Below are 16,264 nucleotides of genomic sequence, written 5' to 3'. Positions count from 1 at the left end.
AACTGGACATTTTTATGATTTACATTCACTCACACCAAATCAGTCTATTTTTAGGCATTTCCAAGATAATATTTAAAGATTATTGTTCACCAAGGGGTTGAAATACTGATTGTTCTTCACCTCTTTTCACTCTCTGTCTCACTTATCCTGCCAACTATGCCAATTGTCTCACTGTATTTCACTGTGCACATTGTTCATTGAACCCAGGGTAGGTAAGCTCAAGCAGAGAGGCTGGAAGAAAGTGCAAGGAGCTGTAAGACCTGCAAACACGTTTATTCTGTCCTGACTGGCACAGCAGCCATAGCAGCAGACACCCTGTATTCTCTCTTCCCATGGTTGACCCAGCAGACACAGCTGAAAGGCAGCCTCACCGCCATAATGCAGCTATAATACAGCCCTGAGGGCATGTCAGGTGAAGCTTATATACGCTTACAGAACAAGCGTAGCCTGTGGCCAAGCCAGTACCTTGTGATGTGTGTGCGCAGTGCTATAAGTGATCTCAGCTGTTACATAATCATTATTTACAAAACGTGGGGCAAGAGCGAGAGGGTGTGGGGCGAGAGAGCCTGACCACCGCCATCTTGGCTAATTTGCTCTTTCCCTACACTCTCCCACTATTTGATCAAATCTCAGAGGAGATTCCACATTTTAGAATCGGAGGCACCCAAAGAACAGAACTGAGACTCCAAGAGCTGTATGCAGTAAAGATTTGTCCAATAAAGGTAGACAGGCAGTGAACAAAATATTGTCTAGGAGGCAGACACAGAAAGCCCTTGCTTCTTCCTCCTATTTACTGAGTTAGAGTTTCAAGAGAAGTTTGGTCTAGAGTTGTTTTTATGACAGGTTTTTTTTTTTTTTTTTTTTTGGTGATGGTTGTGGTGGTAAATGTATTTTAGCTGCAACCAGAACCACATACTCTCTTGAGGAGTCTAAGGATATGAAAATAAGAGCAGCCTCAGTGTTTTGGGTGGGACTGTGCAAGATATTTCTGACTAAATTGTATATGCATGTGTGTCTTCCACAGAGGCCAACAGAAACTTTTATGTTGGATTACATTGTATTTGAGCACATATTTGGACTCACCTTCATATATATTGTAAGTTTCTCTGCCTCCAGGACTTCACCTACACACTCCTCTGCAAGGAAAATTAGAGAAGCATCTGGTGGGGATATTTCTGGGAGCTGAAGACTTTCTCCTGGCTCAGAGCAAACTGTAATAAACCTAGCAATAACCAGCTCTGGGAAGGGCAGGAAATGACACATGTCCCCACCCCAGCAGCTTTTGTTCAAAAAACTGGGTGACTTAATGATATAATCATGTGTGCTGCAGAATGTACATACTGAACCAAAAGCTGCTCATCATATTTTCTCTTTTTAAAATAAGGGTTATTAGACAAAGCTAAAATATTTCAGTAATTTTTTCCCCAGGTCAACTCATATTTGAAAGTTGGTCAGAGATTTCAAAATAACCTGAACATTAGGACCTAACAGTCCTTTGTGCTCTCCAGTGGTCTCCTTCATAACACGGTATGAGTTTATTTTTCTTACTTGTCCCCACAGCCACAGCCCTTGTTTCCTTACTCATTAACTATTAGAGCAGCCTTCTTGTTGCTTACTCCCAGCTGCTCCCCATCCCCACACCGTTCTGTTGTTACATATAGAGCCACAATTTTCCACACCTGTTAACTACAACCTATCACAGCTTTATACAGTCCTTCAATGATCTCCCAAGACACTTGGACATCATCCAGTTCAGTGATCCCTAACCCAGGAACTGAATGGCTAGGTAATGCAATCAGAATCACCTGGGAGGGTTTTGTTTTAACCCTATCAGGTCTTATCAGAAAGCTATGAAGTTGAAGTCTCCAGAGGCTAAAGTGAGAAAATGAGAAACAATAAAACAGCTCTCCAATTGTTTCTTTTCTTTTTTAAATAATTTTATTTTTTGGCTGTGCTGAGTCTTCACTGCTGCACAGGCTTTTCTCTAGTTGCAAGGAGTAGGGGCTACTCTCTAGTTTTGGAGTTTGGGCTTCTCATTGTGTTGGCATCTCTTTTTGCTGAGCATAGGCTCTACGCTGCATGGGCTTCAGCAGTTGCAGCATGTGGGCTCAGTAGTTGCGGTTCCCGGGCTCTAGAGCACAGGCTCAATAGCTTGGTTCCCGGGCTCTAGAGCACAGGCTCAATAGCTTGGTTCCCGGGCTCTAGAGCACAGGCTCAATAGCTGTGGCATATGGGCTTAGTTTCTCTCCGGCACGCAGAATCTTCCCAGGTCAGAGATTGAATGCATATCTCCTGCATTGGCAGACGGGTTCTTTACCACTGAGCCACCAGGGAAGCCCTCCATTGTTTCTGACCCTGGATAAACAGATATTTGAAAATCATGCACCCTTGAGACTAGGCTCTACATTTTTCCACCCTGCCCTATTGGCTCTTGCTATACCCCACCTCTTACTGTTTAACCCCAAGCTTGCTTTGTTATGCCCATTCCATGTACGACACTGTGGTCTTGACTTTTCTAGTTTTGAATCCTGCATCGAAGTTGTCCTACAGACACAACTCAACTTTTTGTCCCAAGTCACTTTTCCTCCTTTGGAGTAATCTTCATGGCCTAATTCCACCTACCAATTTAATCCTAGATCTTGCAATTTTTAAAAATTAGTTAACTGTACTGTTCTTTTTTTTTTTGGAGCTGTGCTGTGTGGCTTGTGGGATCTTAGTTCCCAAATCAGGGAATGAACCCGAGGCCTCGGCAGTGACAGCACGATCACTGGATTGCCAGGGAAATCTGTTTTTATGTTTCCTACGGATTGCTTTGTCTTCCCTACCAAATGTAAACTGCTGGGAATAGAAACTTTGTGTTAGGAGTCTTTAGTTAGGTTAACTAACTTACTTTAGCCTAAGGAAGATGGCCACACTCAGGTCTGACTAGAAATAGGTCTGCAAGCCTCTACAGATGGGTTGATTCCCTTATGCTTTCTGATCACACTTTCCTAAAGACTAAAATCCATCCTGGTTCCTGCAGGCCTTACTAGGTCCTTCACTTCTAAACAGTGGTGCCAAACAGATGGCAAGTCAATTCAACTCCTCATTAAAGGAGAATGTGCTTTCTGTAGACAAGTGTTAAGGCAGCTCTAGCCTTCTCCATAACCCACTCCAGTACTCTTGCCTGGAAAATCCCATGGACAGAGGAGCCTGGTGGGCTGCAGTCCATGGGGTAGCTAGGAGTCAGACACGACTGAGCGACTTCACTTTCACTTTTCACTTTCATGCTTTGGAGAAGGAAATGGCAACCCACTCCAGTGTTCTTGCCTGGGGAATCCCAGGGACGGGGAAGCCTGGTGGGCTGCCGTCTATGGGGTCGCACAGAGTCGGACACGACTGAAGCGACTTAGCAGCAGCAGCAGCTTTCTCCATGGGCTTCCCTGGTGGCTCAGTGATAAAGAATCCACCACCTGCCAGTGCAGGAGATGCGGGAGATGTGGGTTTGATCCCTGGCTTGGGAAGATCCCCTGGAGAAGGAAATGACAACCCACTCCAGTATTCTTGCCTGAGAAATCCCATGCACAGAGGAGCCTGGCAGGCTACAGTTCATGGTGTCACAAAGAGTTAGGCAGGACTTAGCAACTAAACGACAATAAGCTTTCTTCATGGGTATGGGTGTAGGCTAGTCAAACATGAGAAGAGCACACCACTGAAACAGTTAACCAATAAAACAGCAAGGAATAGCAAGACTCACCTTCCATCTTTCACTGAAAAAAACCTGAAAACTTGTGAGTAAAATATAGTTTCAAATTATTCTAATTCATGCTATATCTAATTATTGATGGCCAATACTTAGTGGGGAGAAAGAAAGACAAAATTAATTTGTGCAATGAGAACATTTAGAGATACTTTGAAGATAGGGTGAATGATATCTTCAGTCATAAATCTAGGATTTCCAACTACTTCCCTGTATGACATTACCATCTGAGTTTCAGTTCCAGCTGAGCTAATGAAATGTGAGAATAAAGATTTGAAAATAAATTTTAATTTGAAGCTGAACAAATCCAGGATTACTGCAACTCCAATGTTTCCAGTATTAAGCCATCTTTTAAAGCCAAGTGCCCTGTCAGTGTTAATAAGGACTTTTAAAAATAAGACTTCAAATTTATCTCATCTTTCTCAAGATTGAGTTTGGAAAAAGTGCAACGTGGCCAATCATTTGTCAATGGCATACTAAACTTGTATAAGCAATTTCTTCTTAAATAAGTAATAAATACCAGGAATGAGGAATTTCAGAAATTATACCTCTGATGTTATCTCCTTATTATTCTATTCTGGTCAAATGCAATCTCTCCTCAATCTGTCTCCTCTCCCATTCACTTTTTAACTTGGCAGCACTGGGTCCTAGCTGAGGCATGCAGGATCTTTAGTTGCAGCGTGTGAGATCTAGTTCCCTGAACAGTAGTCTCGTGTATTTTAGCCACTGGAGCACCAGGGAAGTCCTTCCCATTTGCTTTTTAAAAATTTGGCCATGCTGGGTTTTTTTTTGCAGCTCACAGGTTTTCTCCAGTTGCAGTGAGCAGGGGCTACTCACTGCAGTGGCTTCTTATTGCGGAGCACAGGCTCTGGGGTCCCCCAGCTCAATAGTTGTAGCACAGAGGCTTAGTTGCCCGCAACGTGTTGAACCTTCCCAGAACAAGGATGGAACCCATGCCCCCTACCCTGGCAGGCAGATTCCTAACCACTGGACCACCAGGGAAATCCCAGTCTTGCGTCTCTGTTGTGGCACGTGGGCTTCTTAAATTGTGGCACAGTCTTAGTTGCCCCATGGCATGTGGGGTCTTAGTTCCCCGAGCAGGGATCAAACCCGGTTACCCTGCATCAGGGGCAGATTCTTAACCACTTGATCACCAGGGAAGACCCCTCCACTTAAAAGAGTCAACTCCACTGATCTGCCAGGCCATTGTAAATCCTTCCTTCTTTGAATCCTTGTTAACACTCCCACTTTGAAGCATGTAATCTATTAAAGATTGATCTCTAGTTGTTATGTATATGCAAATTTTATCAAAGCTGCAGAGCTGGGAGCTTTTTAGTCCTTTGACTGTATCAGAATCCCTCACACCTCTAAGCAAACAGGGCTTAGTGTATATAACTGTCCATAAATATTTCAACTGTAATTCCACTGCCTATCCTAAGCGGTTACATTAGAATATGGAATGCTCCTCTTCCATCACCCATTTAATAGTGGACACTCTGTTAGTTACTGACCTACTCAATAAGTGTTAAATAATAAGGACACAAAATATATTTCTCTAATGTCTAAACTGGGCTTCCCTGGTGGCTCAGACAGTAAAGAATCTGCCTGCAATGCAGGAGACCCAGGTTTGATCCCTGGGTCAGGAAGATCCCCTGGAGAAGGGAATGGCTACCCACTCCAGTATTCTTCCCTGGAAAAATCCAAGGACAGAGGAGCCTGGTGGGCTACAGTCCATGGGGTCACAAAGTCGGACAAGACTGAGCAACTAACACTTTCACTTTCTCAATGTCTAAATTAAGTCCTCTCTACCAACACTGATGCCTATTTAGAGTAGTGGAGATAAAAGCAATGACCTTCACATAAAAGATTATTCCTCATTGTCTCACATTTAGCTTATATACTTGAAACAACTTGAATTAACCCTTGATCAAGTGACAAATGCGGTACTACTTTAAACATGCTTTTTTCTGTCTTCTCACTGAAGAGGTAAGCTCTTTTTTAAACAAAATTTTGCCTCATCCCTCTGCCTCTTCCCAGAGATGCTGGGGTCTCAGAGGGTCCCTCAGGCACCTGGAGGCAGCAGTTCACTCTGCACCCCACTTTCTCCAATGGCATGGCCAAATACCAAGTGTCATTGGTCTACTGGCTCCAGGATGGGGACAGTGTCTGAGGTCAGGAATCAGAGCCAGGAGGTGCCTGGAACTGGGACCTCAGCTCACTGAGACAAGGGGGAACCTCTTCAGCCGTTGGACGCAGCACCTCCACCTCCCTCCTTGCCCCTCAAGCTTTGCGAGCACCGAGGTAATCTCTTTGGATGAAGGGGCATTCCATGGCATGCTCCTGAGTACCTGACACAGCTGTTCTGTACATGGTAGACACTCAAAACTTTTTTCAATGAATATTTTCCAGAATATAAAATCTCACAGTATTTTTTTCTTAAAATGACCTCTGTATACCAATTCCAAACATTTCTACCCACACATAGGTAAATAAAGGAAAGGCCCAATAAGTTGTTTAAAAGTTTTGTATTGTGTCATACAAACTGTCTTCAAAAACAAGTGCATAAGTGAAAATTTTTTCTTCCCTTTGCTCCCCAAACATTACAGTAGACCAATTCTTGCTAATAGATCACAAAGGTAAAACATTATGTCCCCTTTTGAATTCTAAACAGTTAATTCTAGACACCAGCTTCCAAATTTTGTAATTTACCAATCTGGTATGGACATAAACAGTTCCAGTGCTTTTCAACTTATCTATCCCTGAATTTTTCTCTCATCAAAGTTCCAGGCAGTAATTGATTTTAATGCCCTCAAATTAGATAAAGCTGACTATTTAGAGCTTATAAATTATTTACACTATACAATCACTAACAATAGAACTATGACCTACACATTACACCCCTCTAACTACTTAGCACCATGAACAGAATTCTCAATACTAATTGATGGGCTAATTATTCCAATGATCAAATACATGACACTGATAGTCTTAAAAACACTCATTTGTTCTTCTTCTTACCTACAATAGAAATTCCTTCCTGTCTTAAAGATTTTTTTTCTGGCAATATTCTCTGCTGCCTTGACTGTCCTGAACTTCTTGCTTGATGCTAGTAACAATTCCCTAAGTCACTAGTAATGAGAAGCTAAGGCAGTAAACCCAACAGGCTCTAAGCCAGTTTAAACGTGGTGAAACACCACTCACAGAACTGCACTGTACTTATCTTCTGCCATGGTTCTCCAAAGTGCTATGATTCCATTAAGATATTTGTCCTGCATAGATTCAAATTCTGTATCTTTCACTTTTGGATGGCTTGAGTACCATAAAACATGATTTATTTGGTCGCAAAAACATCTCCATGAGTTTCAAAAGGGATCACTGCTCAGCTAAAAAAGTTACAATCATCACTTTTCTTTAAACCCAGAACATATACCACTGATTGGAAGGAAAAACCCCATCCTTCTGTTGGTAATAAAAGTGGAAAACAGTAAGCTGAGCTGTGTACTTTTTAAAAGGTGCTCCACAAAGTCATGTTCTGAAAGTGGTCACAAACACTGCTTCAGTGACATTTAATGTTCAACATATGCTACGTTACTCTTAGCACTTTTGGACTTAATCTCCACACATAACAAGTTCAGGTATCAAAATAATCCTGGTTCTAAAAGAAAGAGCTCACCACCAATATTTAAAGCTGATTCTTCCCAAGAAGATAGGATAGTTTTTCCACTATGCAGTTATCAAAGTGGTATTCTCTTAGGCTAAGCTTTGTCAAGGCTCAGACAAAACCCTGAGGGGAACTTAGCAAGGTCTTATAAAGAAACCTTCAATGAGAAACTCAACACATGGGAATTTTAAAGCTTCAAGATTGGCTCATTAAACAGAAATGCCACAGGCTTTCTTAGAACACTGAGTCTAGTGATTGTCTATGTCAAGGAGGCACATACACAATTTTACTAACTCCTGATTAGTCTCTTCTGTATGGACAATGCAGTCAGTCTGACGAAGGGCCTATAAAACATTTTGCCAGGCTTAGCTCTTCTAGAGAGCATGGAGAAGTGAGGGGAAAGCACTAGGAAGCAACTAATCTAAGTGTATGGTGAGTGCATCTCTGGGGAAAAAAATAAACCTGTACAAGGCAATGGCTATCCCAACCAAGGATTTAGATTAAACAAGAGTTTAGTAATCTAGTAATGGTTTCCAAAGTGTTTACCTTTGAAGGTAAAGAAAGGTATAACCCTGAAAGGAACAGTAAAATAACACTGTAGGAGAAAGAAAGCTTCATTACATTTTACTTGTTTGTTCTCATTCATCCCAGTGAATTTGGGTCAAATGTGTACTTCTTAGAAAAGACAGGCTCCTCTGGGGAGCACTGTTCTGATCCTACCTTTTTCTAGCAAGTTCCTGCAAAAACATACAGCCTGATTTCCCCATTCTCATCACTATCTGCAACAGGAGTCAGTTCCATAGCTATCGGCTGAACTTTAGCACTGATCTCTGTAGAACTGATTTCCCGATATGATTTTTGTTCTGTCTCCAGGAAGCACAGCATGAATAGAAAAGATAGAAGTCCTTCCCAGGAAATTGCAGTTGGGACTGCAAGAGAGTGCAGAATAGTGCATGGCAAAAAATTCCTCTTGTGAGCTTAGTCAAACACATATGGTATGCATACTCCCCTGGGCATAAAAAACTTACATTAATTAATGTCAGCAACAGAATCCAAAACATTGGTAGATCAAATTCTAATGTGGCAAATTAAAAAGTAGACAGTGCTCCACTGGGTTAATAAAATCAGAATTAGCTAAGAGACAATCCTTTAAATGCCACATCATTGAAATCTCCTAGTGGGCATGTCCCCTTCATCAGTTACTTTTAAAATAACAGTCATAACAGGAGAAAGAACAAGCACCATGCTCACTAATGCAGATTACTGGACTGCTCTGATTAAGCACTGCAGTTCACAGATAAACATTTCACATCTTTCCTTCAAGTTACTGAATCTTTCTTCTTCCGGAATGGTGATTTTAGCCTCTTCCATACACTGTTTTTGGGCTTAGATTTTTTCTCCATGGCCAGTACTGCCTCCTTTTCTTTCCTACGAATCTCCCGGACAAGGGCATGGAATACATCATCGATGTAGTAGCGGTATGCAGCAGATGTCTCAAAAAAGGGGCAGCTGAATTCTCGGGCCAAAGCCAATCCTTCTTCCTTGGTGACCTTTAAAAATGTAAACAAGAGAAAACTTATAGTGGTAATAGCATAGTGGAATTTTAGCTGAGCTATTTAAAATCCTAAAAGACAATATTGTTAAAGTGCTGCACTCACTATGTCAACAAATCTGGAAAACTCAGCAGTGGCCACTGTACTGGAAAAGGTCAGTTTTCATTCCAATCCCAAAGAAAGGAAATGATAAAGAATGTTCAAACTACCGTACAATTGTGCACATTTCACATGCTAGCAAGGTAATGCTTAAAATCCTTCAAGCTAGGCTTCAGCAGTACGTGAATCAAGAACTTCCAGATGTACAAGCTGGATTTAGAAAAGGTAGAGGAACCAGAGATCAAATTGCCAACATCTGCTGATCATAAAAAAAGCAAGTGAGTTCCAGAAAAACTGCTTCATTGACCACGCTAAAGCCTTTTTAACTCTGTGGATCACAACAAACTGTGGAAAATTCTTAAAGAGACAGGAAAGCAGACCACCTTACCTATCGCCTGAGAAACCTGTATGCAGATCAAGAAGCAACAGTTAGGACCTTACATGGAACAACGGACTGGTTCAAAATTGGGAAAGAAGTATGACAAGGCTGTATACTGTCACCCTATTTATTTAACTTATATGTGGAGTACATCAGCGAAATGCCAAACTGGATGAAGCACAAGCTGGAATCAAGATTGCCGGGAAAAATATCAACAACCTCAGATATGCAAATGATACCACTCGAATGGCAGAAAGTGAAGAGGAACTAAAGAGCCTCTTGAGGAAAGTCAAAGAGGAGAGAGAAAAAGCTGGCTTAAAACTCAACACTCAAAAAACTAAGATCATGGCATTTGTTTCTATCACTTCATGGGAAATAGATGGGGAAAAAGTGGAAACAGTGACAGATTTTATTTTTTGGGTTCCAAATTCACAGCAGACAGTGATTTTAGTCATGAAATTAAAAGATGCTTGCTCCTCGGAAGGAAAGTTATGACAAGGCTAGCCAGCATATTAAAAAGCAGAGACATTACTTTGCCAACAAAAGTCTATATAGTCAAAGCTATGGTTTTTCTAGTAGTCATGTATGGATGTGAGAGTTGGACCATAAAGAAGGCTGGGTGCTGAAGAATTGATGCTTTTCAGCTGTGGTGCTGGAGAAGACTCTTGAGAGTTCCTTGGATAGCAAGGATATCAAACCAGTCAATCCTAAAGGAAATCAACCCTGTATATTCACTGGAAAAGACCGTGATGCTGGGAAAGATTGAGGGCAGGAGGAAAAGGGGTGACAGAGGATGAGATGGTTGGATGGCATCACTGAAACTCGGTGGTTTGATGAGTTTGAGCAAACTGGGAGATAGTGAAGGACAGGGAAGCCTGGTGTGCTGCAGTTCACAGGATCGCAGTGTCAGACAAAACTCAGCGACTATACAACAACAGTAGACGCCCCAAAGTGGAAGGTAACAGGAAGAGACCTCTCCAACTCTGGAGATGAACAAGCAGAGCACAGTGATATCTGTATTGTTGAGAGGCTGGATTATTTCACTTCTAAGACTCCTTCCATCTTCAAATTATGTGATTCTATTTCTAGTCTATTTTAAAGGTAACTTTTGGAACAGGGAATATTTATAGATGTCAAATATACAATCTTAATTTCCTCATACATTTCAAGAAAGTAAATCACAAGGCAATGAGAAGTTATAATTAAGCTATAATACTGAAAACCATAAGAACCTGAAATCAACATATCAAATTATGAATAGAACATAATTTCTCCTACTTTTGGACATTTAGCCTTTTTCTAATTTTCTGCTGCCATTAATAGCCTAGCAACAAATATTTTATATATAAATCCCTGAATAGATTATTCTGAAGAGAAAGCAACCAAGAAACATCACGAACTTAAGTACTATCCAATTACTTCTAGAAATTTTGTACCATTCATTGCCTTCACTAGTGGTGATAAATATGCCCCTTTCACTACACCTTCATCTGTATACCAAAAAGCAAAATTTTAAACGCTGCTGCTAATTTGAAGGGTATCACTCATTCTAAAATCCTCTACAATTTCTCTTATTCTTCCTCTACTGGGATCATAATCCTCACCATCAGGAAGTATACTTTGAAGCCGAAGTTTCTCTCTTTGCAACATAAAGAGACTTATTTCTGAGGTTTTAGGAAATGAAAATCCCATGATACCTCCATCTGTGCTTGTGCTCACTTGTGTCTCTTTTCAACCCTTTGGACTATAGCCTGCTAGGCTCCTCTGTCCATGGAATTTTCCAGGCAAGAACACTCGAGTGGGTAGCCATGTCCTCCTCCAGATCTCCCCAACCCATGGATCGAACTCACGTTTCCTGTGTCTCCTGCACTGCAGGTGGGTTCTTTACTGGCTGAGCCATCAGGGTAGTCCATGATGCCTCACTTAAAGTGTATCCTATTTGTCATCTGATTTGTCACCTGTGGATTTTGTCCTGTAAACTGATTCTTACAATCCAGACTTTACCCAAAATAATAGCAAGATATAGGGACATTTTCCAGGCTGGGGAGAAGCTAATTTTAAATTTTCATTTTAAGACACAGAAATGTATAAACCGAGAAACACAAATGACTAATCTCACACGATTACATATAGCATTTTCTAGTTTATCCTCACCTGTCTTAGCTGCTTTAGGTCAGACTTGTTTCCCACAAGAACCACAGGAGTATCATCAGTACGTCGAACTCGATAAATAAGCTGTTTAAACTCCCGAACTTCATGGAAACTTCGACGATCGGTAATGGAGTAACAGATGATAAACCCTTCTCCTGCCCTCATATACTGATCCCGCATGGCCGTAAACTCTGCCTAGAGGGAAACAAGGGTCATTAGTGTACTGATACAAGCTAAAACTATACATACTTTAATTATTTAGTTCAGATCAAAGAGAGATGTTTGTTACCTGCTGTCCTGAGTCAGAGTGCATGAAAAATTAAAGAAATGAACCAGTGATCTTCTCTGCTTAAGTCTTTCCCTCCCCTTTACTAGCACGAAAAGGCCTTTACTCATAGCATTTTGAGATTTAATACCTGTCCAGCTGTATCCAAAATGTCCAGATTGGCAGGCTCATCATCAATACGGATCCGGATTTTATAAGCATCTTCTACAGGAGGGAAGAGAGGCAGTACTATCAACTCATAAATGCAGGAATATGCAAACTTATTCTGAAATTCATCTTATGGAGAAGATGATTACACACGAGTTTCTTTAAGTGCCCAGATGTTCAAAGGAAGCCCCTAAATCCATTCAGATATATAAATTGGGTCTTCAACTAATTTTTTTCTTCCACATAAGCCATGACATAAGTTTATTCATTGCTTAAACTTCTCAGACTTCACCTACAATTCTAAACTAAAAAAGAGCTCAGAGATTTATCTTTTTGAAAAGTGTTAGGCCATAAAACTTCGCCATTTATTAAATAGTTATTAAACACTAAGCATTAAGTGATTTATATATATTAACTCATTCAATAGTGACAATAATTCAGTGAGGTGGTATTAACTCCATTTTACAGATAAAAAAAAAACTAAATGTTACAAAGTTCATTAAAGCTTTTACAGTTCCTCCTCATTTTTAATACAGGAAAAAGAAATATCAGAGTCTCCTAGAGAATCCATATAGTCAAAATGTCTCCTTTATGTATATTATTATGGTAATTTTGGGGGGAAAAAAGCCTATTTCCACCATTCAAACATTTGCTCCTTACACCCTGATGTATTTCCTTCAAACAGTTTTTCTTGAATCCCTGCTTCTGACTCTTCCTCAAAGATGAAGGGCCTACTAAACCAATGATTTTCAAACTACAGGTCATGTACCCATCAGTATTTGTGAGTTGTGGATGAATTTAATGGGTTAGGACCAGCATTAAAATAAACAAGGAGAAATCTAAAATGAAAGAGGAAATACAAAAATGCAACATAAGTAGTGAGGTAAATAGAGTTTCACGGTATTTTAATTACATATACATATGTACAAATGTATACTTATATGTGCATGTTACAATATAAAGATTTTCTTCTTAGATTTAGCAGCCAAAGTTTGCAACAAACTTGCCCTAAATTAGAAACTAAATGAGAGGCTTCTCCCATGGGATTTTCCAGGCAAGAGTACTGGAGTGGGTTGCCATTTCCTTCCCCAGGGGATCTTCCTGACCCAGGGATCGAACCCAGGTCTCCTGCATTGCAAGCAGACACTTTACCCTCTGAGCCACCAGGGAAGCACAAATGAGAGCAGACACCCGTATCTTTTTGCTCACTACCGTAATCCCAGGGCCTAACACAGTGCTTGGCACATAACTCAATAGGTAAAAGTATCTGTTGTTGAATCAGATAATATTGTCAGAAGAGCAGCTGAGTAGGGGGGGAGGGGAACTTTTTCAGGGGACAAGGTTTTAGTTTTTTTGGGGGGTGGGGGGGGGGAGGGGGTTCACCATGCTGCTTGCAGGATCTTAGTTCCCTGACCAGAGTTGGAACCTGTGCCCCCTCGAATGGAAACAGTCTTAACTACTGGACTGCACCCTCAGGAAAGTCCCAGGAAAAGATAATTCTAAGTAAATTATACTAAGCCCTAAATTAATTTTGTTCCTTAAATTCCCACCACAGTGTGAATTCGTGAACAATGTTCTAAATTTAATATAGTACATGAAAAAATAAGAACTGTTTCTATTTTCCCCAAGCCACAAAAGCATCTACTATATAAAATGACCACATCCAAAGATGGGTTAGCACAGAACACTCATTAGCTTGACCCAATGGAAATTCTCCCGAGACCTGACACAGAGTCACTTCCTGAAAACATAACTAATACAGCCGGCCTTCTGTGCCTCCCCATTCCCATCACAAGTTTTCTATAATCCTGGGATATAACTCCTAAAAATCAAACCTGTCTCCTTATGGTTCAGGAGTAACAGTAATGTACTTAGTGTTTACAGAGAATAGCAATTTTTTTAAAAAATTACTTTTTACTCTCTGTTTTACTAACAACTGAGCATTAAGGACTATGAAAGACAAGAAGAAAGACCTTGCTATGTAATGAACTTGAGGTATAAGGAAGTAAATGAAGCGCTTCTCGTGGAACAAGTAAGTCCAGGCTCTGGATGTCTGGGTTGTAAAGAGTTCAGCAGGCTGGCTCTACTTGTTTTTCTGCTTCCTTTTGTGGAAGTTCAAACCAGCTGACTCATAGTTACAGAGTCAGTCTCAAATCAGACCCTTAGAAAAATGATAGCAAAAGGCTTCTGTTAAGTGGCCCTTAAATTTTTCCTTTAACCTGGCAACATGGTATACCACCCATAAAAATATAACAAAGTCTCCCATTAATGTTCAATAAAAGACAGACTAAGATGGCTGATGTACATAAATACTTAAGCTAGGAAAAAAGCTTAAGCTTTTGCTTAGCAATCACTATGATACGCTTATTAAATAAGTCTGTTTAGGCACCAACAAAGGATCAAAATATAAATGGTTTAAAACTGTTTCAAAAACTGACACAAAGAAACTTTTATGAGATTTATTTGTAAAACATAAGTGATACTCTGACTTACCAATGGTAGGATCATGATCTTCTGGAAATCGGTGGCTGATGAACTGCATGGTCATGGCTTTAAAACAAGAAATGAAAGGTAAAATCCACACAAAGATGACCCATGGAAAGAACTGTTAAGTATCAATACTGCATGCTAGCCAGTCTCCCAGTTGATTTGGGTGGAAGGTATTTGTTGTAAGCATTTTTCATTCTTATTTCTTGTTAAGATGGAAGAAAAACGTCACCTACCACTTTTCCCTACACCACCAGCACCCAGCATCACTAGTTTATATTCCCGAGACAGCCCTGCAGGGCTGCTACAGCTACCAATTGGGCGAGTCCCAGAATCCATTGTCCTCTTGGAGAATCCCGGGCTGCCCCGAGGAAAAGGCACCTAGAATAAAAGAAAATATTTAATCCAGGATGGAGGCACCCGTGACGACAGTCCTAGTCAGCGCCCTGCTTTTCCATACGCTGGCCTATGACTCCTGCTCCCTTTCTGGCGGCCGTAAAAGAAATCCTCACCATCACCTTCCCTCCCCGACAGTTCAGTCTTATGACTTATCACAGGTTTCCCGAATTATTACATTTTCCAGAAAGTCTAGAGACAAAGACATCTTCAAACCGGGACACAGCAGGAAGGAGTCCAGTGAGAAAGCTGAGGTTTGAGGACCAAAGGAACACCTCCCCTTAGGCCGCAAGGGTCCCCTCCAGCCAGCGGTACCCGGAGGTTCCGCCCCCTCCCCATTCCTCTCTGCGGCCCCCTCCGCCGGCTGCATCTTCGGCCCGCCTTCAGGCCCTCCACCCTTCCGTTTCAGGAGCCAGCCTTCTCCTGCTGCTCTTACCGGTCGGAACTTGAAGGTCTCGGCCGGTCTGATCACCTTCTTCGTCCTCTTCCCCCGCGCCGAGGATCCGACACTGACCTGTGACCCCTCCCGCAGCCGGGAAAGATGGCGCCACCAGCGCCCGCGTCCCGACGGGAGGGGCGGGGCAGCCCCGTGACGCCCGCAGCTAGCCACACCCACTCCGGGGAGGGCCATCGTCCCTCCAGGTCCTCAAACCCAGTTCCGCGCCTCACTGCTGAGGGCCCAAGCCCACAAAGGCGTTAACACAATTAACTTACCCAGTACTGTATATAAAAAATTTTAGCCAAATATAATGGGTAAACAAAGGAAACGAACACCCACCAATCCTCCCCAAAAGAGGACCAAGATCAAGTTTAAGGCTTAACAGCAGAAAAAGAAAACTTTCCCCAAATGGACAAGAGCAATGAATTGGGTTCTTAAATGACTTGAGACAATCAGGTCTCAAAGACAACTAGTTAGACTAATCAGATTTCTGCACATATTTTAAGCAAATGTTAAGTGAAATATTTAGAATTTTTTTAAAATTTTTAAGGAATTTAATGCCTTCCCACAGGAAATAATAATCCAAGAGTTTTCAGGTGGCCTTAAATACAGCACAGATGAAGGAGTTATCAACTATATTTACCTGTAGGTGGCACAAACAACTACACTGGGGAATTTTTCTATTGCAACTTTTGCACCCTTCCTTCTTTTTGAAGCAGATTTTTCCAAGAATAATTTGTATTTCCGTTAAAAATGCTTCCTTCACTCAGTACCTTTAACCATGTTCAATAAAGGAGGACAACAATATGAAAGTGAAAAATATCCATCATAAAAATCCTCTATTTTCATTTGAATTTTTAAGGGTTTACTTTGTACAGTCATAAAACTTTTGGAACTACATGCAAATTTTTGGGTCTATGTATTTTT

General features: G+C 41.2%; 1 protein-coding gene across 2 annotated transcripts; it reads right to left on the bottom strand.

Moving 5' to 3' along the window:
- Window positions 1–6,249: 6,249 nt before the first annotated feature.
- RIT1 (Ras like without CAAX 1) lies at window positions 6,250–15,698 on the bottom strand. Of its 2 annotated transcripts, none has more exons than XM_006052020.4 (6): window positions 15,335–15,698; window positions 14,739–14,883; window positions 14,509–14,565; window positions 11,999–12,072; window positions 11,586–11,777; window positions 6,250–8,950 (listed from the first exon to the last, which is right to left on the bottom strand). In XM_006052020.4, exons 1-6 carry the CDS (start codon window positions 15,527–15,529, stop codon window positions 8,720–8,722), a joined length of 894 nt encoding a protein of 297 aa, XP_006052082.2. In that variant the 5' UTR covers window positions 15,530–15,698; the 3' UTR covers window positions 6,250–8,719. The 2 variants fall into 2 exon arrangements, with proteins under 2 accessions (XP_006052082.2, XP_044800196.1); XM_044944261.2 differs by lacking the exon at window positions 15,335–15,698 and adding an exon at window positions 15,077–15,220.
- Between the last annotated feature and the right edge of the window lie 566 nt (window positions 15,699–16,264).

Source organism: Bubalus bubalis, chromosome 6 (assembly GCF_019923935.1).
Source record: "Bubalus bubalis isolate 160015118507 breed Murrah chromosome 6, NDDB_SH_1, whole genome shotgun sequence".
In the NCBI taxonomy this organism is placed as follows: Eukaryota; Metazoa; Chordata; class Mammalia; order Artiodactyla; family Bovidae; genus Bubalus; species Bubalus bubalis.
The sequence above is the reverse complement of the archived record's forward strand: the minus strand, read 5'-3'. Positions and strand labels throughout refer to the sequence as shown.